Raw genomic sequence first — 27629 nt, forward strand, 5'->3', positions numbered from 1 at the left:
GTAACTGATGGCCAAAAGCTTTTCAAATGATGAACAGTAAACAGGAGCTCTATCCTGAGTACACTAACACATCTTAATACTAGTTCAGGGTGAAATTGCAGAGCTTTTGCAGTAGGTTGTCACTTTCTTTCAAAGATGCAATTAAAGGCGCAGCAGTTATAATGGGTGACTTCAATCTACATATAGATTGGGTGAACCAAACTGGCAGGGGTGCTGAGGAAGAGGATTTCTTGGAATATTTGAGAGATGGTTTTCTAAACCAACATGTCGAGGAACCAACGAGAGAACAGGCCATTCTAGACTGGGTATTGAGTAATGAGGAAGGGTTAGTTAGCAGTCTTGTTGTGCGAGGCCCCTTGGGCAAGAGTGATCATAATATGGTAGAGTTCTTCATTAGGATGGAGAGTGACAAAGTCGATACAGAAACAAGTGTTCTGAACTTAAAGAAAGGTAACTTTGAGGGTATGAGGCGTGAATTGTCCAAGATAGACTGGCGATTGATGCTGAAAGGGTTGACGGTGGACATGCAATGGAAGGCATTTAAAGGTCGCATGGATGAACTACAACAAGTGTTCATCCCAGTTTGGCAAAAGAACAAACCAGGAAAGGTAGTGCATCCGTGGCTAACAAGGGAAATCAAGGATAGTATTAAAAGAAAAGATGAAGCATACAGATTAGCCAGAAAAAGTAGCATACCAGAGGACTGGGAGAAATTCAGCGTCCAGCAGAGGAGGACAAAGGGCTTAATTAGGAAAGGGAAAATAGATTATGAGGGAAAACTGGCAAGGAACATAAAAACAGACTGCAAAAGCTTTTATAGATATGTCAAGAGAAAAAGATTAGTTAAGGCAAATGTAGGTCCCTTGCAGTCGGAAACAGGTGAATTGATCATAGGGAACAAGGAGATGGCAGACCAATTGAACAAATACTTTGGTTCTGTCTTCACTAAGGAAGACATAAACCGTCTGCCGGAAATAGCGGGGGACCGGGGGTCTAAAGAGATGGAGGAACTGAGGGAAATCCAGGTTAGTCGGGAAGTGGTGTTAGGTAAATTAAATGGATTAAAGGCAGATAAATCCCCAGGGCCAGATAGGCTGCATCCCAGAGTGCTTAAAGAAGTAGCCTCAGAAATAGTGGATGCATTAGTGATAATTTTTCAAAACTCTTTAGATTCTGGAGTAGTTCCTGAGGACTGGAGGGTAGCTAATGTAATCCCACTTTTTAAAAAGGGAGGGAGAGAGAAAACGGGGAATTATAGACCAGTTAGCCTAACATCGGTAGTGGGGAAAATGCTAGTCAGTTATTAAAGATGTGATAGCATTACATTTGGAAAGTGGTGAAATCATCGGACAAAGTCAGCATGGATTTACCAAAGGCAAATCATGTCTGACGAATCTTATAGAATTTTTCGAGGATGTAACTAGTAGAGTGGATAAGGGAGAACCAGTCGATGTGTTATATCTGGACTTTCAGAAGGCCTTCGACAAGGTCCCACATAGGAGATTGGTGTACAAACTTAAAGCACACGGTATTGAGGGTTCAGTGTTGAGGTGGATAGAAAATTGGTTGGCGGACAGGAAGCAAAGAGTAGGAATAAACGGGTCCTTTTCGGAATGGCAGGCAGTGACTAGTGGGGTACCGCAAGGCTCAGTGCTGGGACCCCAGTTATTTACAGTGTATATTAATGATTTGGACGAGGGAATTGAATGCAACATCTCTAAGTTTGCGGATGACACGAAGCTGGGTGGCAGTGTTAGCTGCGAGGAGGATGCTAGGAGGCTGCAGAGTGACTTGGATAGATTAGGCGAGTGGGCAAATGCATGGCAGATGCAATATAATGTGGATAAATGTGAGGTTATCCACTTTGGCGGCAAGAACAGGAAAGCAGAGTATTACCTGAATGGTGACCGATTGGGAGAAGGGGAGATGCAACGTGACCTGGGTGTCATGGTGCACCAGTCATTGAAAGCAAGCATGCAGGTGCAGCAGGCAGTGAAGAAAGCGAATGGTATGTTGGCATTCATAGCAAGAGGATTTGAGTTTAGGAGCAGGGAGGTTCTGCTGCAGTTGTACAGGGCCTTGGTGAGACCGCACCTGGAGTATTGTGTGCAGTTTTGGTCTCCTAACCTGAGGAAAGACGTTCTTGCCTTAGAGGGAGTACAGAGAAGGTTCACCAGATTGATCCCTGGGATGGCGGGACTTACATATGAGGAAAGACTAGATAGACTGGGCTTGTACTCGCTGGAATTTAGAAGACTGAGGGGGGGGATCTTATAGAAACATATAAAATTCTTAAGGGGTTGGAGAGGCTAGATGCGGGAAGATTGTTCCCGATGTTGGGGGAGTCCAGAACTAGGGGTCACAGCTTAAGGATAAGGGGGAAGTCTTTTAGGACCGAGATGAGAAAACATTTCTTCACACAAAGTGTGGTGAGTCTGTGGAATTCTCTGCCACAGAAGGTAGTTGAGGCCAGTTCATTGGCTATATTTAAGAGGGAGTTAGATGTGGCCCTTTTTGCTAGAGAGATCAGGGGGTATGGAGAGAAGGCAGGTACGGGCTACTGAGCTGAATGATCAGCCATGATCATATTGAATGGCGGTGCAGGCTCGAAGGGCCGAATGGCCTACTCCTGCACCTATTTTCTATGTTTCTATGATGATCTGCTGGTAAATATTAATGGATAGAGTTGGGAGCTTAATGCCTATTTTCTTTCCTATTTTAATCAGGTGGGTGAGCTGAGGGAAAGACAAAATGGTGAACGCTATCCATTATCTAGAATAAAATACGTTGTATTTTACTGATGTTACTTCCAATAAAAGACCAAACTGAATAGAATGTACACTAAATCATGCTCAATTTTTGAAAGGGAAAGTATAAGCAGAAGTGATTTTTTTTGTGTCCAGCAGATGATTACCAAGCCTAATAAAGACATTAATTTTCACATTCTCATGAACGTGCGTGAGCCAATGTGCAGTTCAAATGCAGAACAATCCACTTTCCCAGCCACCCTTTATTTTTAATTTCTGGCCAAATTACACTTGAATGTAATGGATTTCTCCACTATTTAAAGGTCAACCATCTTTTAATTTGATTTTCAACAACTTGTGTCCTATTGCCATACAACATTTGTTTCCACTTTTTCATTCATTTGGTTTTTCCTACTTGCTCAAAGACCTTCCGTTTTGTTTTCCCAACCCTCCTCTAATTTCCCTGCATTTAACACATTTAAAACTGTAATTTCTCCAGATACCGTATGCCCCAGGCATATCAGCTGTATGTCGTAGGAGACAGAGGGTAGTGGTGGAGGGATTTTTAAAATGTAGGTGGTCAGATTAGAAAATGGCATACAAATTAGAGAAATTACAGACAGCGAGCAAAATTGTCAAAAGAATACCAATTAGATATTTGGGTGGAAAAATGGTAGATAGCGTTTAATCTAGATAATTGTGAGATGGTGCATTTTGGGAGATCAAATGCAATAGGAAAGTATGCAGTAAATGGTAGGACCCTTGTGATGTACAGAGGGACCTTGGGGTCCAAGTCCATAGCTCTCTGAAGGTGGCAACACAAGTGCATAAAGTGGTAAAGAAGGCATATGTTATGATTGCTTTCATCGGTCGAGGCACTGAGTATAAAAGTTAGTAAGTCATGTTGCAGCTGTGTACAACTTTGGAGTAATGTGTTCAGTTCCGGTGGCCAGATAACTGGAAAGATGTGGAGTTTTAGAAGTGGATGCAGAAGAAGTTCAGTGGGACGTTGCCTGAATAATAGAGTATTAGCTATAAGGAGAGGTTGGACAAACTTTGATATATTTTCACTTGAGTGTAGAAAGATGAGAGAAACCAGACACAAGTATGCATAGAGAAGATGGTGAGAAACCTTTTCTCCCCTGCATGCAAATGTCAAATTCCAGAGGGCATAGGTTTAAGGTGAGTGGGGGAAATTCTTAAGTATATCTGCGGGGCATGATTGTTTTGTCGAGTCATAGAATCATACATCACAGAAACAGACCCTATGGCCCAGCTTGCCCATGCTGACCAAGGTGCCCCATCTATACTAGTCCTACCTACCTACGTTTGGCCCATATCTCTCTAAACCTTTCCTATTCATGTACCTGCCCACACGTCTTTTAAATCTTGTTATAGTTTCTGCCTCAACTATACCCACCGCCCCCTGCATGAAAAGGTTGCCCCTCAGATTCCCATTAAATCTTTCCTCTCTCACCTTGTAGTTTTTGAAACACATGAGGGCAGTAGGTACCTGAAATGCACTGCCAGGGGAAGTGGTAGGAGCAGACACAATAGATAAGCACATGAACATACAAGTAATAGAGGGATATGGATCTTGTGTTTACAGATGGGTTTGTTTACTCTGGCATTATGGTTGGTAATGTCATGGATCGAAGGACCTATTCCTGTGCTGCACTGTGTTCGATTTTTAGTATCCAGTTTATTTTTTCTTTCCATTTTCACTGATCTCCTACCTGATTTAAAGAACCTGATTTAAAGAACTACATAATTCATTTCTGTCATCCTCCTCACCATTAATAACTTTGATTAAGCCTGCGATGTAAGCACCATTTAACTAGTGTCATTCAGTTATCATGTGCACAATGTTACTATAATTTTTCAACTTTTTCTTTTCTACTTTCCACAGGTGCTCTGATCAGAAACCCAGTTAATCACTTGTGAATTCAAAATAAGCTAAACAAATTCAAAAATTGTTAAATATAGATGCAAATTTTAAAACTACTAAGGCCACGTCTGACTACTTTTGATAAAATGGATTAGCCTTCATTGTTCTGTTTTTTTAAAAGTCGTATTTATTCATTTTAGACATTAATATGCCTTTGTTATAAATAATAAAATTACTTAGTTACAATGTATTAAATCGGCATACATTTTAAAAAAAACTGGAGAGAAACCACATACCTTGTCATCAGCAGGACATTTGTATAAGTTCTGGAAAGTTGAATTGATGTTCTTGCAAAATCTGGGAGCAAACACATCCTTTTCTGGGCCAAACTGATGACGAGATTGGCGCACAATTGAGTCGATAACATACAGCCCTGGGACTTTGTATTCTGGTTTACACTGTGAATATATATTTAGATACAAATGAAGTATTTCAACAAGATTATGTCTAATTTAGTTTGGAACTTTACAGCTACCTTTGATGCTGACTTGTAATCTACTGTACTGTGTCTGAAGTAGCATAACATAGGTTGAACCCCATGGTTCCCCATATGCCATGCAATTAATCTTGTTTGTGCCACCCAGGTTATGCTAATTCAGTACTTTTTGAGAAGGACCAAAAATTGGAAAGAAAATTTACATTTGCCAGGATTCCACAAAATAGCATATCAGTAAAATAATTTAAATCACCCCAAAACATTTGGGCAAAATTTGGAAAATTTTATTTTCAAAAGCATGGTCTGGTACACTTCTGCACCAAATATTCCATATAGTCAGCACTGCTGATGATATTTCGTTTTCAAATCCACATTTATTTCCAGTGACATTGTAATTCCAGAATTCTAAAATTCTGGATTTATAAATATTACATTCCTGTCTTAATGAAAAATTGTAGACCAATTAAAATCTCCCCCTTCCCAACAAATTGATTAGCCAAACATGGTGAATAACATAGAAACAAAATAAAACACTGGAGATACCCAGCAGGACAGGCAGCATCTGTGGAAAGAAAAGCAGTTAAGTTTTCAGTCAAGGATCTTTTATCAGAAATTGTAAAAGCTAGGAATATTAGTAAATTTAACATAAATGGGAAGGGAGAAACAAAAGAAATTGACTGATTAAAAATGCAATGTAAAAGTGAATGCCAATGGGGAAAAGAAACATTTAAAAAACTGCTATCTAAAATCACTGATCTCAATGATGAGCCTCAAAGACTGTGTTGTTTTGAATCAAATGAGACCTTACATTAAGCTTCACTGAACAGTTTAAAAAGCCAAAGTCATTGAGGATAATGCGTGGGAAGAATAATTAAACCGATGGGCAATTGAAAACCTGTGCTATAGTTATGGATTTTGTAAAGTCATGCTTCAAAACATGCTGCTTTGAGACTCCAACATACAAGAAAATACAATAGTGAGATGCAAATAAAGTATGCTAAACTGAAAACAGCAATAATCTACTATTCTATTATTTGGAAATTCTGATGATTTGGCACCTGGCCCACCCAGCTATTACCAATGGTCTCTTCAAACTCACTGGGGCCCTTTTTCTCGTGCTCCCTTTAAATTCACCAGGGCCCCATTTCCCATTCTCTTTTTAAACTCAGAGGCCAGTTTCTCACACTCTTTTAACTTGCAGCGCCCTGTTACCAGCACTACCTTTAAAACTGTTTCTATTTCTCATGCTTTTTTAAAACTCATTGGGGATCCCCCAGCTCTCTGCAAAACTCACCAGATTTTGTTTCTCGTATTCCTTTTCGGGTTTCCCGCACGGGTTTTATTTCACATGGTTCCTTTAAACTAGCCTGGTTCACCAGAAAATTTATCATTGCTACGAACACTAAATAAAATGAAGGAGGATCCCGACCCAAAACGTTGCCTATCCATTTTCTCCAGGGATGCTGCCTGACGTGCCGAGTTACTTTAGCAATTTCTATCTTTGAATTAAAACTATATTGGTGCATTAAAACGGGAATAACTTCCAAAAATGAGGAAAATCTGTCAGTCTGGCACCAAAATCCTGAGAGTACAAGATTACTGAGTTTTACTTGTAAACAAATGTGTAACAAAAAATTGCTATTTTAATAGATAATGTAACACTTTAGAGCCCTAGTCAAGATGGAGGGAGTTGAAAAAGTCAAGCATTTATTTTGCAAAAAAACAAAATGCTGGAAGAACCCTGGTCAGGCAGCATTTGTGGTGGGAAATGGACAGATGACTTTTTTTAGGCTGGGACCCTTCCTCAGAACGATCAAAAGGGTCCCGGCCCAAAGCCTTCTCTGTCCATTTCCATCCCAAGATGTTGTCTGACCTACTGAGTTTCTCTAGGACTTTGCCCAGGAATTTGGCGTCTGCAGTCTTGTATCTCCGTGCATTTCATTGACTTGTTGTGGAACGAACAATGGACAAAATTAGGAGCGAGTGAACAAGGTATTTAAAGATTAATGTGGTTCCATAATGATCCACAGAACATGCAGGATGCTGGAATAAGAAAATGGAAGCTGAGGGAAGCCCCATGGTGATTGGGTGGGAAGAGGTAGATGTTGAAATACAGCAGACTAAGTTGCGGCTATGAAGTATTTTCAGCTAAGAAAATGGAAAACATATTTGAGACGCTGCTATAAAAGGCTGCAGTTAGCAGAATTGAAGAGAACTGGCAGAACGGAATGCTCACAGGTGGGTGGGAGGAAGCACAATTGAGGTATTGTATGATTTATTCTGTATATTGGTTGAAATCCTGTGCCAAAGGTGAAGGCTGAGGATGGGATGAAAAGGAAATAGACCATGTAATGGACAAAGCAAGTGGGGGGTGGTGGTGGAAAAGAAAGGGTGAAAATTTAATTTCAAGTTGGCAATATTTTAGTACAAGGAAAATCAGGAATAAAAGGTATGTGTAAGAAGGAACTGCAGATGATGGTTTAAACCGAAGATAGACACAAAAAGCTGGAGTAACTCAGCGTGATAGGCGGCATCTCTGGAGGGAAGGAATGGGTGATGTTTCGGGTCGAGACCCTTCAGGGTCTCGACCTGTATCCACCCATTAGACTGGCAGATTCAGATTAGAGGAAGAGAAGTCAGTAGAAGTGGAGAAAAGCATAACAAAAATTGAGATTGGAAGGTTAGAGAAAAGAAAAAAATAATATGGAGCTTGGGATTACTGACAGCATTATCAATAAGAACGTGGACAAGGGTTGCTTTGAGATAGACAAGTTAATGCTGATCAATCGTCACCTGTATCAATCTATTACCAGCTTGGTGTTGGGTGCCTCTGGAAAGCCACCAGCATCAAGACTCCACACACCCATGCCACCGTCTGTTTGAACTACTTCCATCTGGAAGACGTTACAAAGCCTTCTACACCCGCACCTCCAGACTAAGGAACAGCTTTATCCCTAGAGCTATAGCTGCTCTGAATTGGTCCTGCTGAGAGCCCACCATGATCTGTCTCTGCCCCCAGGATCATCTGGCACAACTGACCCCGGCATGAGCCTTTTTTTGCACTTTACCTTGTTCCCCCCTTTATTTCCCTTCCCCCTCCTTGTTTTCATTTTCGCCATGATTTATGTATATATTTGATAGCATCGATATGGAAGCGACATTCAAAAATCTCGTTGTACTTGTATAATGACAATAAAAGACATTGTATTGTATTGTGTGGCCCCTCCTCACATCCAGTTTTCTTCCCCTCCCTCCCCTACAATCATTCTGAAGGTGGCCCCCCACCCGAAACTTCACCTATCCCTGATCTCCAGAGATGGTGCCTGACCTGCTGAGTTACTCTAGCAGTTTGTCTGTTTTGCTGAAAACAGGAATGAAGTTGTGCATATAGAACATAGAAAGTACAGCACAGGAACATCAGCCCACAGTGTCGGTGACAAACACGATGCTAAACTAATCTCCTCTGCTCATGTGATCCACATCCATCCCATTTCCAACATATCCATGCATTATCTAGATGCCACCATTGTATCTGCTTCCACTGCTTCCAGGCACTCGGGTAGGATAAAAAAGACCAGCAGAAATCCCTATGGATTAGAGAATTTCTTCAAGTTGGGTATTCCTGGGATAAAAGAGCAAATTAAATATTTCCAAGCGATACACATTGCAAGTGGTGGAAATCTGAAATTAATAAAGGAAATTGCTGAGAGTGCATAGCTCAATAAGTATCTAGAGGCAGAATTAATGCTACTGGCTTATCACATTTCATTTAAATTAGAGAACAAGATGCAGGTAAATGGAAAGTGGTCAATGGACAACAGTGGTACATAACAGAAAGTGTTAAAAACATCTTAGTTTCTGAATATGGACAGAACTAACTTAAAAATCTTGGTATTTGAACAAAAAAACAGATTTTGATCAATTCTGCCAGGTTTATGAAGTATTTATAGTAAAAAGAACTTTAATGTTTGAATGCAACTGGATATTACATTGAGCGGCAGAGTGGCACAGCGGTAGTTGCTGTCTAACAGCTTCATAGTCCCGGATTTGATCCTGACTACTATCTCTCCCTACCCCTTCCCTCCCTGCGCATTCCTTCCTCTAGTTACACAATTTGCACCTCATCAATCCTTTTACCGTCACAAATCGCAACTCTATAATCCTTTTGTCTCACACCTTGTGTGTGTTCATCTCTGGCCTTTGTCCAACCACCTGCCTATCAAAATCCACCCTAACTAAATCATTCACTTTGTGGTACAACTCTGACAACAAATCTTGGAGTAGGATTTAAACTCCAGGGCTTTAAAAGCTAAAAACTGCAATGGGAATAGCACAGGAAGTAGGTCCGAGTAATCATTTGGATCAAGCCCAACCCAACTTTAAATAAATAATTTTATTAAAATGAAGAGCTCATAATAGAGACCAAACTAAATCCAAAAATGGAAAACAATGTCGTTATAGGTTGAGGCTATTAAGTATTGGTTATGTCTCATGTCAACTAGAAAGAGAAGGAAAGTGCAGGAAAATATAGTTCCAGGTTATGGAGTAAGAAGTCTGAGATCACCAGGACAAGGGAAGACCAATGAAGACAAATACTATGCCAACAAGGTAGAAGAGCATCAAAATATTTGGTGGAAAATTGTTATGTTTCTTAACTTATTAATTTCACCGCTTCAATACAGCCCAAACTGCCTTACAGTCAAAGAAACTTCTGGCTTGTAATGACTACTGCAGTATAGGAAATGTAGCAGCCAAGTAGCTGCAAAACATCATCGAAATTTACAGGTGCTCCTCAACTTACGATGGAGTTACATTCAGAGAAACCCATCGTAAACCGAAAATATCATGTTGATATGCATTTAATACACCTGATCACGTGGCCGGAAGCGAGCTGTGGCTGGCTACAGCTCGCTGCCGTTGCCCGGCATTTGCACCATCGCAAAGTCGAAACATCGTAAGTCGAAGCGTCTGTATTTTGTTTCCAATAATTGAAAGATTAGTATTGGCAAGAATATCGGGGGTCTCTGTTCTTCTTTGAAACACTTTTCATCAACTTTTCCATTAGAAATTCATGAGTAAATGGGGATTGTACAGATCTTTAAAAAAAGTTCCCACAAAGAGTCAACAACCTTGTGATTGCTTTCAATTGTCACTGCAAAGCAAGCTTTTGCATCCAACACCTTTGGTCATCAAACTGAGCATTTAATTCTTGGACAACAAACTATAAAAGGAGCACAATTTCCAATTTAAAATTTAAAAAAATTGTAATGCTGAAGATCAGAATACATATTTGATAAAAATATAAACAAATATACCAAATTTAAAAGAAATTTAAGACTCATTAAATCTTGAAATTCTTCTGTTGGAGAACTGCCACTCATGTACGTAAAACATGATTTTCTTTAAAAGCAGTAATTATGGCTTTGTAAGCCATTTAATTCTCACACAAAGCATAACCTTTTTTGGGGATATCGCAGTGACTAATTCAAAGGTACCTTTTATTCAGGGAGGTGATGCCGGAGGGTAGAACTATTGAACAGGTCTAGTAGAGACCAATGCAGACACAAAGATCCAATCACCTCCTTTCCATGATTTCACTTGTTTCCATTGTCGAAGGCTACAAACTGTGCAGCCAGAGGAGCAAAACAACTTCAGAATCTCACATGAGCAGAAATCCACAGCGTACTTATACTTGATAAAGGGAATAACGTTTAGTGCAAGATAAAGTCCAGTAAAGTCTAGTTAAAGATAGAGGTCAATGAGGTGGCTCAGGACCGCTCTCTAGTTGTTGATAGGAATCTTCAGTTGCCTGATAACAGCTGGAGGAAACTGTCGCTGAAACTGAGCGTTTTCACACTTCTGTACCTCTTGCCTATGGGAGAGGTGAGAAGAGGGAGTGATCAGGATGAAACTCATCCATATTAATGACCTTGCTGGGGCAGCGTGAAGTGTAAATGGAATCAGTGGAAGGGAGGTTGGTCTGCGCGATGGTCTGGGTTCCATCCATAATTCTATGCAATTTCTAGCTGTCTTGAATGGGATTGTTCCCAAACCATGCTGTGGTGCATCCTGATAAAATGCTTTTTACGGTGCATCAGTAGATGTCTGTGAGAGCTGTTGGGGCATGTCGTAAATCCTAAGCCTTCTAAGGAAGTAGAGGCATTGGTGTGCTTTCATGGCCATTGTTTCGATTATGGGAGGTCTAGGAGAAGTTGCTGGTGATATTAACTCCAAAGAACTTAAAGCTTTCAACCATCTCTTCTTTGTCGGTATGATTTACATCAGGGCGTAATTGGAATCTTACACAGCTTGTAGTTTTTTTTTTAGATTTATAGATGCAGCGCGGAAACAGGCCCTTCGGCCCACCGAGTCCGTGCCGCCCAGCGATCCCCGCACGTTAACACTACCCTACACACACTAGGGACAATTTTTACATTTACCCAGTCAATTAACCTACATACCTGTACGTCTTTGGAGTGTGGGAGGAAACCGAAGATCTTGGAGAATTCCCACGCAGGTCACGGGGAGAACGTACAAACTCCGTACAGACGGAGCCCGTAGTCAGGATCGAACCCGAGTCTCCGGCGCTGCATTCGCTGTAAGGCAGCAACTCTACCGCTGCGCCACCGTGCCGCCCCGGGCAAGGCCAATTGTAGGACATTGGTTTCATGCAAGTCAGCTGGAGTGAAACTCTAATTCTGGAACAAGTCTATGTCCTGCTTTCAATCTCTTCTACTTATTATCAACTGGCAAAGAAGAAATATATGACTTAACTGCATCCATTTTGAGTTCCATCATTCCTTCTGCATCTCACAATTCCAACATCTTCTCCTTTGCAGGTGGAGAAGATAACGATTTATCTCTTCAAATGACCAAACATATGTTCCTCACCACTAAATAGCCTTAGTCTTCATCTCTACCCAAGTAGAGGCCTATCCTTTCTTCTTGCCAGCCTTCCTCCCATCTTCCACTTTAAACACACTTTCTGAAGGATCATTAACCCGAAAGCTAAATGTGGTATCTCTCCACAGATGTTGTCTGATCTGTTGAGTATCCCAAACCTTTCCTGAATTAGAAATTGAACAAATTTTGTGCACCCATATCTCAGTGAATTATTTTGAATTCCCCTGCTTTCAGCACCTCTTTTGGTCCAGATCTCTCTCACACCCTGCCTTAAGATAGCCACTCCTATGGCCTCTCACATGCTCAGCCTTTATGTATTTTTTCCTCTCTATCTTCCTCTCTTTCTTCATTTTGTTCAAGGTTCCTGCCGCCAGCCTCAAGTCTTTGCAGTTTTCTCTCCCTTTGTTTTCCCTCTTGTTACTTTCCTTATCTGCTCTGTTTTCACATGCACTCTCCACCTTACCGAAGTAGTTCGGTACCATTTGTTTCCCGGTCATTTATCCAGCATTGGAGACGCAAGGAACTGCAGATGTTGGGAGTTCTGAGGAAAACACAAAGCGCTGAAGGAATTCAGCAGTCAGACAGCACCTATAGAAGGAACGGACAAACAAAGTCCCTGGCTGGGACCCTACAGAGGTGGCACAACAGAGTAGCTGGCTTTGCAGTGTCAGACGCAGGTTTGACCTGCCCTCAGGTGCTCTCTGTGAGCAATCTGCCTGTTCTCCGTGACACCATGGGTTTCCTCTGGGTGTTCCAGTTTCCTCCTAATCCTAAAGATGTAGGTTAATTGGCCTCTGTCAAATAGCCTCTGGTGTGGGAAGTGGATGCGAAAGTGGGATAAAAGAGAATTAGAGTGAAAGTTGATCGATGGTCAACATGGATGCAGCGGGCCAAAGGGACCTGTTTCCATGCAGCATCTTTCACACTGGAAACAAAGTTCAATTTGCATGCACTAGTCAATATCCACTAATCATTCCTCCCTTTTTTCTGAAATCCATGTAAAATACCATTGGAGATTTTATACATATCAAATTACAAGACTGTTTTTAAGAAGTTATTTGTCAGCTGTACTTGTAGCTATACAGTGTATCATGCTTTCACCATCTTATTGTGATAAGTTTGTAATGCTGATTTTTGTTTTCAAAAAGTTTCCCACAAAATATTATTTGATTTTGCTCTGGTGAACAGCATTTAAATTTTAGTTTTTTAAAGTGTCTATTTAAGGATGCACGGCTAACAGCAATATTGTGCTTTCGACTAGCTGTTAATCATAAAAATATCTCGCTGCTGAATGCAATGTGACATGTTCTGAGCTATAATTTATTGGTGAAAATCTCTTCAGATAACCAAAAACACTTTTCAGATTCCAAAGTTGGGTTTAGAGCATGGACATTCTTACAACTTATCATCTGCAATTTTTGTAAAATTTTATTATATTGACAACTGTAATTCCTTGGAACTTTTTAAAAGGTTTATTGGCAGTATAAACCCTTTCCAGACCCAAGTCTATGCAGGCAGACTGAAGCACTTTAACCTGTGGGCAGGGATGCACCTTCTTTTTTGGGATTGGAATTTGATTGACAGACTTTTTTTACTCGCCATCAATTGAAATCACGTACAGAAATATGAATATGAATTGTTTTAGATACATTAAGTAGGTACCACATTGCCAATGTCTTGGTTGGCATGTATATAGCTGGAGGGTACATTGTTACACCAAATTTGTGTTCAAGCTTATATATATCTAAGTAAATGGTATATATAACCAGTTTAACTTGATACAGTCAAGTTCAGATAAGTACGTGGCTGTAGGAACATACAAACAATTTATTTTTCAGCGCCCTATACAAAATCAATCACTTCTTTGAAAATTTTAATCGAGAGATTTGTGGACGTAGCCCAGACCATCACGCAAACCAACCTCCCTTCCATTGACTCCAAATATACTTCATATTGTTTCGGCAAGGCCACCAACAAAATCAAGCAAGTCTCACTCCAATCACAACCTCTTCCCCCCCGCTCCCATCGGGCAAGAGATACAGAGATTTGAAAATGCATACATCCATATTCAGGGGCAGTTTCTTCCCAGCTGTTACCAGGAAACGGAACCGTCCTCTCAGTGCGGTCCTGACCTCCCATCTACCTCATTGGAGACCTTTGAATTATCTTTAATCGGACTTTATCTAGCACATGTCACATACACTACCCGACTTGTATCACAATGCAGTCTGAAGAGTCCCGACCTGAAACGTCACCTATTCCTTTTCTCGAGAGATGCTGATTACTCCAGTTTTTTGTGTCTATCCACCTATCACTTGCCAGGCTTTCCACTACCCCATTTCTCTTTTCTTGTTTTCTCCCCACCCCATCCGTTTGAAGGGTCCCAACTCAAGAATTGTCCATTCCCTCCACAGATGGTGCCTGACCCACCGAGTTGTGTTTTGATCAAGATTCCAGAATCTGCTGTTTCTTGTGTTTCATTTTCTCATAAATATAACTGATTCGATTTTATCTGATGTATCATTTACAAAGCTACCCTTAATACACTCAAATTAGTTCACAATTGTCTTACAAATCAGTTCCTCCGTTTGTATTTTTATACCTTACGTGTGATAGCATTACAGCACTCTTTCTATAATTTCTTGGTTTATCTCTGTACTAAAATAATTGACATTAACAATTTTCCTAAACAAGGGGATGAATCCTGAAGAGGTTTTCCAGTTCACACCCAGAGTATCTACAATTTCCTCACTATTGCTTAATACCCTGGGGTGGAAATTACCAAGTATTATTGATTTGCCCGTTATGGTCTCAATATCATTATTACTTTTTTTTAAAGTTTCAATAGAATGTTATTTTGATAGAAACATAGAAAAATCATTTTTTTCTGATACTCTATTGTCATCCTCTACTCTGAACATCATCACAAAAGATTTTGACAAGTCAAAATATTTCTTCCATCAGCCTTAAGATGCCCACTCCACTCCTAGCCCATCCCTTAATAATAATAAACTTCTGAAACCTTTTAGTTTTCTGCTTAATGACTGCCAGAAGTCTCTTTCTGCAGATTTTACTTTTGTACAGCTTGTTTTTACTTTAATCTTCCTTACATCCACGCAAGACATAGCTTTTAGTTTTACATATAATGCAGACAACCATGAAAAGTAGATTTAAAAGAAAACTGCAGAATTAGCACAATAAAACCAATCACCACATTCAATACTTAAACCCTTCTTCAATCTTCTCAAGCAATGGATTCATAGAAGTCGGCAGTTACATCCACAATGAACCAAAATTAGCGAGTTTTAACCAATCTAATACAAACAAAGTCCTACTTCCAATAGAGGGGGCCTCAAGCTCATCCATCCTGCTATAGGAAGATAAATAATACCTGTGTTACATATGGACCCTCAGACCTACTCCACTAATCAGCAAGATCATGGACAAATTACTTTCAGGCTCAACTCCTTTCCTGCTTAATGTTCTAACCTATTGTCTTGTAGATTACATATCTCTCTCAGCCTTGAAAACAAAGACTCAGGTATCCAAAGTCATCTGTGAAAGAGAATTCCAAAGAGCAACAGGCTCCACAGAAATTGTTCCTTAACTTAGTCAATATCTTATCCTGAAATTGTGTCTTCTAGTTCCAGACTCCCCCTATCAAGGAAACATCCTCATAACATCTAGCCCTCTAAAAAATCATGTATAATTACAAAAAGGTTTACCTCTCATTCCTCCAACCTCCAGATAGCAGAGGGCCATTCTGATCAAAACTCAAGAATGTTTGTCATATGAATGAATGAATAAGTTTATTGGCCAAGTATGCATAGACAAGGAATGTGCCTTGGTGCTCCCATCACAAATGACAACACAAACATACAGTTAACAATTAAGAATAAAGCATAACCACATCAAAACAATAGGGATACAACATTACGCTCTAAACATGTGGGTGAAAATAAACCAGAGCAAAAAAGAGACTACAGACTTTGGTTATTGAGTAGAACTATCACTCGTGGAAAAAAAGCTGTTTTTATGTCTGGCTGTGGCTGCTTTGACAGTCCGGAGTCGCCTTCCAGAGGGAAGTGCTGCAAAGAGTTTGTGGCCAGGGTGAGAGGGGTCAGAGATGATCTTGCTCGCTCACTTCCTGGCCCTTGCAGTGTACAGTTCGTCAATGGGGGGGAAGGTTGCAGCCAACAACCTTCTCAGCTGTGCGAACTATCCGTTGCAGCCTCCGGATGTCGTGCTTGGTGGCTGAGCCAAACCGGACCATGATGGAGAAGGTGAGGACGGACTTAATGATAGCAGTATAGAATTGGACCATCATTGCCTGTGGCAGATTGTGTTTCTTCAGTTGCCGCAGGAAGGACATCCTCTGTTGGGCCTTTTTTACTGTGGAGTCAATGGTGGCCCCCCATTTAAGGTCCCTGGAGATGATGGTTCCAAGGAACTTAAATGACTCCACAGATGTGACTATAGTGTTGTTGATGGTGAGTGGGGGGAGGGGAGGGGGAGCTCTTCGAAAGTCTACAATTAGTTCCACTGTCTTGAGAGCATTGAGCTCCAGGTTTTTACGATGGCATCAGGACGCCAGCTGTGTCACTTCCCCTCTGTAGGTAGATTCCTCCCCATCCTGGATCAGTCCAATCAGGGTAGTGTCATCTGCAAACTTGAGGAGCTTGACAGAGGAGTCTGTTGAGGTGCAGTCGTTGGTGTAGAGAGAGTAAAAGAGAGGGGAGAGTACGCAGCCTTGCGGTGCTCCTATGCTGAGGGTCTGCTGGTCCGAGAATGTGCTTTCCCAGCCTCACATGCTGCTTCCTGTCTGTCAGGAAGTTGATGATCCACTGACAGAGGGGGTCAGGCACAGTCAACTGGGAGAGTTTGTAGTGTAGCAGCTCTGGCACAATGGAGTTAAAAGCAGAGCTAAAGTCCACATATGGACATATAGACCATATGCACTGAATACAAAATGGAACAATTAAATTCTTACTTGCGCAGCTTTACAGGCACATTGAACTCAACAAGAACAAAATAAATAAACGCACAATAAATTAGTTATTCAAAGTAACTCAACCTCCTTATTCCAGGAATATCCTTCAAATAGAGAGCTCAAGGTTGGTACATGATCTGTTCCTACACCCAGGTCACAATGGCCAGGTACATTTACTTTTCATTTTTGGTTGCTGCTTGGATTTGTTTCCTACTTATTAGAGAGAGATATGGTACAGTAATATGAATAAATCATATATCAGTAGACATCTGCTCAGAATGAGACTCTCAAAACATGCTTGAGAAAGTGATTTTACGTTGCTGTACACGAAAATTCATTAGGCCTTTCTCATAAAAATTTGCTGCAATTAACTGCAATTGTAACATATGGAGATAATGAATGAAAACAAGAAAACATCTAAAAATCAAGATTATTGCACTGCAGGTGCAAGATTATTGCACTACACTGATTTTCCGGCAACTGATGGTCCGCCCACCCCTATAATTCAGGCAAAATTACGAAAGCTCAGTTAAAAGTCCCTGAGCGGCCACTGATGCGAGTGGCTAGCGTTCTTTCCAGTCATGCCCCTCCGTCGTGAAAGAATTAACTATGCTCTCAATCTTCTCTCCTAAACCCTAATTTTAACAACCCCCTTATAACAGATGTTGGATATCACGGACAGACATGCCGACCCATCCCTGGCTCGCACTATCACCCTGGCCGTTTAGAGCCCCTACTCCACTCCCAACTCGCAAGATGCACCAGCAGGCCCTTTGTCACCCATATAGACAACAAAGTACTGGAGTAATTCAGCGAGTCAGGATCTCTATAGGACACGGATAGGTGACATAGAGACCCTTCCTCAGGCTGATTAAATCGGCTGAGTTACTCCAGCAGTGTGTGCTTCAGTGTTCCCCCTCGGTCACCGCGGGGCTTCCTTCCCTCTCACCTGCTGTCGCTTCCAAGGTGGAGTATGTCAGCGACTCAAGGGGAAGAGGAGGCGGCGGTGGTGAGGGGAGGAGGCGTCGGTGGGAGAAAGGAGGCAGCAACCCGAAGGTGGGAAGCCGGGGCTACCCTCTGCCACCTCCTCCCCCCACCACCACCTCCTTCTACCCCAGTCGTCGACATACTCCACCTTGGAAGCGACAGCAGGTGAGAGGGGAGGGAGGCCCACGGTGACCACTGAAACACACAGATGGACACAAAATGCTGGAGTAACTCGTGGGACAGGCAGCATCTCTGGAGAGAAGGAATGGGCAACGTTTTCGGTCGAGACCCTTCCTCAGACTGACCCGTCGGAGAGGTCAGAAGGGTCTCAGCACCCGAAACGTCACCCATTCCTTCTCTCCAGAGATGCTGCCTGTCCCACTGAATTACGCCAGCATTTTGTGTTTATCTTCGATTTAAATCAGCATCTGCAGTTCTTTCCTACACTGAAACACAGTGCTGAGGTAACTCAGCCGACTGAATCAGTGTGAGGAAACATCTCGATGTCACCTATCCATGTTCTCCAGAGACCCTTACCTGATAAATTACGCCAGCTCTTTGTGTCCTTTCGATGGGTGAAGAGAGACCGCTGGTGCATTTTGCAAGTCAGGAGTAGTGTCGGAAGCCGGGGCACTAAATGGCCACGGAGACGGTACGAGCCAGTGAAGGGTCTGCAGGTCATTCCATTCACATTCAGTTTACATTTTATATTTGTTTTATTTAATTGTCTGGCACTCCATGGTGCTTTAAAAACACGGGCAGGGTGTCATTAGCGGGCCTGGGGTGTATTGGCGTGTCATTATTACGTGACCTTTGTTGGTCCGGAAAAATATAATTCAGAAAGGCACTGGAATAGAGGGTGCTGGGAAAAGAATTGGTGTTCAACTTATATTTTGCTATTCCTGTAATCAATACAAATACTTTAAAAATATTTACAACAGCCTTCACAAATCTCCAGCTATAGAATATACTCAAGACATTCCCAAAGATACATTTATGTACATACAGTAATGTAGATACATTTTGTCCCATGTATTACACACAAGGACATGTACATTTCCTTAGAGCACGTGTATACAAACACTCAAGAGTCATACAGCGTGGAAACAGCCCCTTTGGCCCAACATGCCCACACGGACCAATATGTTCCATCTGCCCCAGTCCCACCAGCCTGCGTTTGACCCCTATCCCTCTAAACCCATCCTATCCACGTACCCGTCTAATTGGGTTTTTTAAAACAATTCTTCAGCACTTCTTCGACCTTATGTACACAGAAAACTTTTGACCTCAAGTAACAAAAGTTTAAGCCAATGACTTGGTTACTTTAATAAATGAGATTTGATTGAGAAATAATTGAGCAGAAAAAAGGAAATAAAGTGAATGTAAGAAGGAAGATTATATTTCGAACAGAAGCAGAAATACAGTATTACCCAAGAAACACTTTTTGTAGGAATGAGACTTCACTGCACCAGTTATTTCTTTCCTGGTAATTAACTGTACACTGAATTTTCTAAGAGTTTCTGCAAGTTACTGAAAAAGAGATTTTATGAATAAACAATTTTTTTGCAGACAGAAATTGCAGATGGTGTAATGTTGAGTAAAATTATAACTGCTGTAGAAACTCATGGGACAGGCAGCATCGGTGGAAGGAAATATAGAGTCCGAAGGGAGGTTACAACCCAGAAATAACCCTGACTCACCAAGTTACTCCAGCAGTTAGTTTTTTAAAATAAACGGAATATTTTCACAAATGATTACAGTTGAAGAATTCTGATTCATTTAATAATTCATGAACATACCAATAGTATTCATTTAATTTCTTCCATACAAATTATCATCTCTCAATTAGTTTCCAGCTGGTGGTTAGTATATGAAGGATATGGCATAGTAGAAACATATATAATTCACCTACAATTTGGCCTCCTTAGTTTTATTTTCATTGCCAAGTCAACCAAATTGGTGGAAACAAATAATCTCTCAAAAATTCAATGCACAATTGCCAGGAAATAATAAAAAATAGGAAACTATTCAAAATAATGGTTTGTTAGTCAATCAGTTGCATCTTTGGTCAAGTTTTCGATACAACTTTTACAATTAAAAAATTCTATCTCACTTGAAATGCATATTTCTGTTGGTTCCTGTAAATCTACAACTCTGGCAATGCAGAACATGCTCTCTTTTTTCGGGGTGGCGGCACCAAGGTCAGAAGCCGGAACTCAGCTGACCGAATCAGTGAGGAAGGGTCCTGACGTTACCTATCCCTGTTCTCCAGAGATCCTGACACATTAAATTACCCCAGCACTGTGTCCTTTCAATGGGTGAAGAATTGCTTGCTGATGTACTTTGCAAGTTGGGAGTGGGGTCGGAAGCCGAGGCTTAAATGTCCGTGGAGACGGTGCCAGGGATGGGTCGGCAGGTCATTCCATTCATATTCAGTTTATATTTTATATTTGTTTTATTTAAGTTTCTGACACTCAGTGGTGTTGGGGTGTTCTGTCGTCTCCTCTGTTGGTCCAGCAAAAAATGGATTATCCCGAACGGCCCTGGAACTAAGGGTGCCGGAAAATTGGTGTTCAACCTGTACCAACCTTTGTTAACTGTTGGTTAAGCTGAATTGTTTTGGAATATTCTAATAAGATATTTTACTCAGATCTGGCTTCCAACGAGCTCTACAAAATACTCTTATGGAGAATATTTCAAATGAAGTAGAAATTTTATTTGATTGAATAAATGTGATATTATCTACGATGCTGGAAATCCATTGGGACTTGGAAAATGGGTAGATACCACGCTGAGGAGTTCAAGGTAGTTGTTATAGAGGACCAATTTAAAATACGAACCCAAAGAATGTTAGCCTTTGTAAAAACGACATTTGACGAAAATTGACACATAGGATGTAGCTGTAGTACTATTGCTTATTCATAGGATTGTTACCTCCAAACCAAGAGGGTTGAACATGCATTTTATGAAACAGTCACGTTCAGCCTGAGTTTTGCCATGTCAATCCCCAAACATTCCTTTTTATAGCCTGGACAATCCACAAAATTAAATTTCACAAATACCATGACTCTTTTTCACTACACAAGCTACAAATAACGCAAAGAGGATCAGCTCTTCCATTTACAAGTGTCAATCACAGCACTGGATTTTGGAGCGAGAGAGCAGGCAAGGGAACCAGGAACAGAAACCAGGTGCAGGAGAGGGAGTGAGAGAACTCATCCAATATTGAGGATGGAATTTGAACCTGCTGCATGGCTGCTATTGGGCAGTATCTCACCCAGCACCAAAAGAAAATAGTCAGCATCAATCTGAAATGTTAGCTGTTTCTTTTCCTAGAGTATTTCCAGCATTTTCTGTCTTTAGATTTCCTGCATCTAAGTCTTTTTTAAAATGTTCTTCCTTTTTTGCAATTGGTTGTGGCGCTACTGCCAAACAATTTCTTCAGTAGCTTTTTGCCTTAAGGAACAATAACAAACTAATGACATTCGACAAACTAATTAGAAATTTGCACGTGCAATAGATCATTTTACATTTTGTGTCTCCTGAATCAGGCAAAATACTTCAGGAATCATTAGGAATATCGAGAAGCTAAAGGTGTCGATATGGCAAAACCCACATATAAATTAGGAATTTTCTAAACCAGCCAAACAAATTTCATAAGGAAATGGTATGCATTAAATTGGCAAATAAAATTAAATGATAAACCTGCAAGCGAGTAAGACAGTATAACTAGCTTTTGCATTTTCAACAAATCTCCTCGTAAGCCTGAAAATAGGCAGTGAAGCTTAATATAATAACCCAATGAAAAATGAACCAGATGTGGCAGAATAATGCAAGAACAGGCATTTAGTGCACCCAAGCCCCTATAGTCACTCAACAAGATTATGGCTAATCTTTCACCTCATAAAATGTTTTTCTAATCTCCATATGCCTTGATTCCCCTCAATGTCCCAAAATCTGTCATTCTCCATTTTGAATCCAGCCAATGACCCAACTGACACTTCTTCAGCTGAGAATTCCAAACACAGTTCTCCAAGTACAGATATCTCTCTTCGTTTCAGTCCTAAATGGTGTACCTCTTATACCCCGTCCTAGACCCCTTAACCAGAGGGAATACCCTCTACCTTGTTGAGCTTTCTAACAAAGCAAATTAAAGGAATGGTTTGGCAGTTGACCAATGTCTCTGATATGCTTTCTGACGACAAACAACAAAATCGCGTTCTTGCATAAAGATGAATGAATAATGGAAGAATTCCTCAACCATAGTCCACATATTGCTACAAAATATTAACCAATATGGAGTAAGTATACGTTTAGACGCCAGTACATTGATGTATATCAACAGCCATTTAGTATACATTAAAGAACAATACTGTACACCCTTTAAAAACCATAGCTCATATATATGCAGTCCTGTTTTTTTAGACGTCTGTAAGATGGACAATATTGTACCTTGTAAAAGGTGGAGACCCTAGCAACTGGCAGACTTACATGAAGCACAGAATTAGAGATCTGCAAAGTGATGTGAAGATCTAGATAGCATGCTAATGGATAGCTTATCCCTGTTTAACAGATTTGGATTGACCAGGAGGTATGATTTGAAACTATTTCAAGATACAGTTCATTGAGTTGTTTGGAAACTCTTCCATTTTGGTAATGTCCTGGACACACAGAATAAACTTCACCAACTTCAAAAAAGCAGGGCTTTTTTAAACTGCCAGAGATGTCGTATCTTTATCACGTCTACTTGACCTTCATACTAAATTCTTCTCCAACATCTTCATGTGGTTAATCTCATAATATTTCCCATGATAACCCTGCTTTTTTCTACCCCTCCCCCCCCCCACAAGAGACTACATGGCTGCAAGATGGGGTCTGGAAATGTCTAGGCATGAAGCTCTAACCATTACATGTGGGATAGGCTTGATGAACCAGGTGTTCTTTCTCTACTTGTCAACTTTATATTTATAAATAGCAGCCACCAAGCAGCTGCGGTAGCCTATTATGAGCTGATTATTGTATCCTCACTAAAGACCAATTTCTATCTGCAGAAAAACTGCAAAGGCCCTGTAACTGATTCACCTCTTGCAGCAAATATCCCATCCAATGCTAATTTAACAACTGCAGCATAAATCCGAAATGAGAATTAGCTTAAGGGGTGCGATGGAAGCCAAAACCATAGCGGGTCGGCAAATTAATAAATTCATTCTGATTTAAAACTAGAAAAGAAAAGATATTTAGAAAAACCCACTTCAAAATTTAACGTTATGTTCAAAGTAGATAATTGTTACTTACTGTGACAGAAAATAACTGAATTACACCTTCCCAAAATACCTAGCACACACAGCACATTGTAAAATGATGGGTGGCAATGGAAAATGGTTAGCAAATTTTGCCAAATGCCCAATGTGAAAATAAGCATCTTTAGTACTACCCAGATACTTTATCAATTAATTAAATAATAAAAAGCAAATGATATCAATGTTAGGGATAAGCCCAGATCCATCATATTGGTACAGCAAATTTTGCTTTGGAAAAGATCTCATGTCAATGAAATACCGACGATTGAATTATTAAAAAACAAATCTAAAAAATAGCTGACAAAAAAGGGTTTACAATATTGCCTCAAAATGAGGCTAAGATACATTTTTAAAACTTTCACGCATGGTAACAGAATTTACTGACACACAGGACTTGAGCTATCTGATTAAACACCGAAAGTTTGTACATCAATCATTAACTAAATGCAGATTCTTACCCTTTGAATAAACTTTTCCACACTCTGTACCACATGTTTGTAGAACTGAAATGTAAAAAGGAAAAAAACCACATTAAACCTTGGAAGATTGTTGAATGGGTTAAAACATAATACAGGAAAGTCAAGAGGTCATGCTATAGTCATTTAAAACACTTGATTGGTGATCTAATTTAGGGCATCACACATTAGGAATGATGCAAAGTTCAATTACAGAGTGGATCCAGGCTGAGGGTTGAATTATGGACAGACTGAAAAAGTTGGTGCTGATCTCCTTACTAATTTACTTACTTAATTAATTACTGATTAAATTACTTACTAATAAAGGTGTGTTCAGTTGCAATACATTCCAAAAAGATGGGAGAGGACTGATACATTTTTGACAACTGAAACTGCAAAAGTATCTGCAAGTGGTTGGCCTGGTCTTTATACTTTGATTCCACTGACTTCAATGGAACCTCTGTACAGGAAGTTCCATTGAAGAGCCTCAAGTTACTCCATTCATTCAAGGCAAATGTCGAAAGATGAATTTATCCTGCCACTGTTTCCAACAACTGATTGGCAGACAACCAAGAGGACATGGATTTAAGAGCCAAAAGTTGCTATTTATAAAAGTTGGTGGTTACGATTAGAAAGCACTGCTTGACTGGAAATAGATTAAATACTAGATATTGATAAGTAAATTGATTACATTTTGAATGGAGAGAAAATCATAGGTCTGTCGAAAAAGCAGGTCATGGCATTAATTGACAAATACTCTTCAGAAAATCAATTACAAATATTTTTCGGTCAAATGGCTCTTTCCTGTTCTGTTCTATTCTATTCTATGCAATGCAAAAAAAGCTATCACAGCAGAAAAATCAAGCTTTGGAAAAAAAACCCGATGCAGCATCTAAAAACCTCCCCCGAGATGTTCCTGGCATCTGCCAAAAACATCTGCATGGCAATAAGTAGAATAGGCTAAGGGAATGCAAGGCTAAGTCAAAAATTGAACACAATAATACAATTAATTCATCAATACTGTTCAAGCTCATTTCTAAGCAGGTGAATTTCCATGCTACACCACATTGCCTTCTTTTTTTAGATTCTCCTTAAAATAAACCTCCGACGATCTGAATTTTTATTTCCTTTTAGCCTTTAGTGCTTTATATTGTTCTCCTGACTGACACCTTTTAGATAGTTTTACTATATTAAAAGTCATTAATACAATATAGTATTAATCCATGGTGACAGAAGATATCATCTTCCTTCATCCAATTTTATCAGCTTTGTGGCCAATGGAATTTAAACCCATCTACAAAGTCTCAATATTTGCTGCGTTTATTTTTTTCATCTACCTTCGATCAAAAGTTAGGTCGTCCCACGTCAGTGAGAATGCCACGATTTTGTCAAGGAAGCTTTGAGAATATCCTTGACACATTTCCTTTACAACCTCGCGCTGATGGGAGTTTAATATAAAATCTGATGTAATGCATACAAACAATGTGATTTACCCACCAAGTGCAATTCGCAGCAGAGGAGTAAAGTATGACATTGGTTCACTTATTCTACTGCACTTGGGAGGATTTTGCAGCAGCAGTGTCAGTGATGTGTCTCCAATGTTTCATGATGGTAGCTGCTTGGAAACATGGAAAAATAGGTGCAGGAGTAGGCCATTCAGCCCTTCGAGCCAACACCACCGCCATTCAATATGATCATGGCTGATCATCTAAAATCAGTGTACCCATTCATGCTTTTCCCCCATATCCCTTCTTGATATGGTTTGTGGCCCATTTTTCTAAAGTACAGACATGTGAGTGAGATTTTAAAAAAGAGGAAAAGAGCCGAGCGCTTGCGCGTGGTGTACAGCGGGCTCAAAAAATTGGAAAATATACACACAAAATTACTAGTTTCAAGCCTCTTTTAGCGCGTTTCAAAGTAAAAACGGACATTACAAAATAATGTGAATATGTCAGGGTATGCTAATAACATTTTGAAATAAATTCGCACATTAATTGATAATCAGCCCAAAAAGATTGTAATTGGCTTTTCTGCTATGTTTTATATTTTAACCCCGTCTTAATTAATTTAGTTATATAATCTTGCACTTAAACTTAACATTTACTCATTACAGTTCCACCACTGATTTTCTGGCACTCTTGGTTCCAGAGCTTCGCTGGTTTATCCAGCAGGCCAAGGAAGTCGGCTATGGGGAAAGATGTGCTGGCTCCAGCTGGGCTGGAGTTCCAGAGCCCCGGCCGCAAGTTGCAAATTCAACCCACCGATCGGCCGTGGAAGTCCCGATGAGGTCAAGATTGGCTGCCTTGCCCAGCTTAGGTGCCACATTTTCGGGAAGACTTCCAGGGCAGGGGGACTTCTCGTGGTACCCCTAGCCACCTCTAGCGGCCAAATTGGCCATGGAAGTCCCAATGAGGTTGAGATTGGCTGCCTTACCCAGCCTAGGTGGCACATTTTCGGGGGGACTTCCAGGGCGTGAGGAATTTCTCGCTGAACCCCTAGCTACCTCTAACAGAACCCTAGTGTTCATTACAAGTCTATACATCGTTTCTTTTCTTTTTTTCCCGATCCGATTTCTCCGTTGGTAAACATGATTTTGGCAAACTGAAAAACGCGGAAACCAATCATGCAAAAAGCGTGGAAAATGGATTTTAAAAACGCGGAAATCCATGGAAACTTCATTCCTGAAAGTATAACAGATCTCACTTTTAGATCTGGTACAGGCTCAATGGGCTAAATGGCCTCTTTCTAAGTATCAGAGAAATAAATAAATATCACAGCATCATGACAAAGCATGATCTTGTAATACATTTTCAATAGCTGGAGAATTTGCCCACTGAATCTGTTAGATTAGATCTGGCACTGTAACAATGTGTCAATTCATTTCAATAGTAGAGAGCAGACATTTGAAGGGAACAAATAATCTACATTTTCTTAATAAATTGAGCTGCTTTAAACACTTCAATTGACCAATTCAATGAAGGTGCATCATGAAACAGAATTTCTGATAAAATATTTTAATTGTTTCATTAACTTTTAAGTTTTGTCTGCCAGAAACATTCAAAAGCTGCACAAGCTGGCGGTCAAAAGTTTTTTTAATTTACTGCTTTGTGACCGGAGCTTGTTCTGGCCCAACCGCATGCCAGCTGCACACTGTGCAAGGCCATACAATTAATCAGGGCCTTATTTATGATTGGGATAACCTAAGAGCACAATTGCACATCTGCAATGGGCAACTTTATTCATATCTCATGTCAGTACTGCATACAAACTACTCTAGTATTTAGATTAGTACTTTTAATATAGTAATGAGGTATAAGTTATTTGTTCCTTGATGTGGAAAAACATAGTAGCATGGTGTTGCTAAAGTGCAAGTAATTTAGACACTGGAAAGCATGTGCATGTGTGCACTTCACAGTAAGAGCAACAGGATCATTATCAGTAGAAAGAATAGTAGCTGATTATTTTCCTCCTCATTCAAAAGCACTATTAATATTAGCAGAATCTTAATCAGGATAGACCCTGCGGATTGCTGGTCAAAAATAAGTAAATTAAATCTTATGAATTCCCTTACACCGAGTCATTTAGGCAAGATATTTGCTTACTAAAAAATTGATTTATACTTCACTACATCAGTTTTCTTCCTACTTTTTATAACAAAAAAAATGTGCACAATCAATGTTTGCTTTTTGATATTTCTTGCTTATATAATTTAATTCTGGAATACAACTTCTTCAGTTGTTGCAATCAGGGATTGAACATTTGCAAACCCAAGTATTGTGCCTAAACAGCCCCAACCATATTGTACCACAAACAACTCAGGTTTACAATTAATAGTTACAATGAATTAGAACTGCCAGTAGTAA

At 40.2% G+C, this 27629-nt stretch overlaps 1 protein-coding gene across 4 annotated transcripts in view; it reads right to left on the minus strand.

Annotated features, from left to right (window-relative positions):
• Positions 1-27629, minus strand: part of scaf8 (SR-related CTD-associated factor 8) — a 178173-nt gene that overhangs the window by 137665 nt on the left and 12879 nt on the right. For 2 of the 4 annotated variants that reach the window (XR_013547612.1, XM_078404707.1), the window contains exons 3-4: positions 23770-23814; positions 4932-5093 (exon numbers count right to left, since the gene is read on the minus strand). Coding sequence is in view for 2 of the 4 variants with exons in the window: in XM_078404707.1 (XP_078260833.1) it covers positions 4932-5093; positions 23770-23814 (207 nt within the window). In the remaining 2 variants the exon portion in view is untranslated. The remainder of the gene's footprint in view (positions 1-4931; positions 5094-23769; positions 23815-27629) is intronic. The other 2 variants (XM_078404709.1, XM_078404710.1) reach the window with 1 other exon arrangement.

The sequence above is a fragment of the Rhinoraja longicauda genome, chromosome 9 (genome assembly GCF_053455715.1).
Source record: "Rhinoraja longicauda isolate Sanriku21f chromosome 9, sRhiLon1.1, whole genome shotgun sequence".
Lineage (NCBI taxonomy): Eukaryota > Metazoa > Chordata > Chondrichthyes > Rajiformes > Arhynchobatidae > Rhinoraja > Rhinoraja longicauda.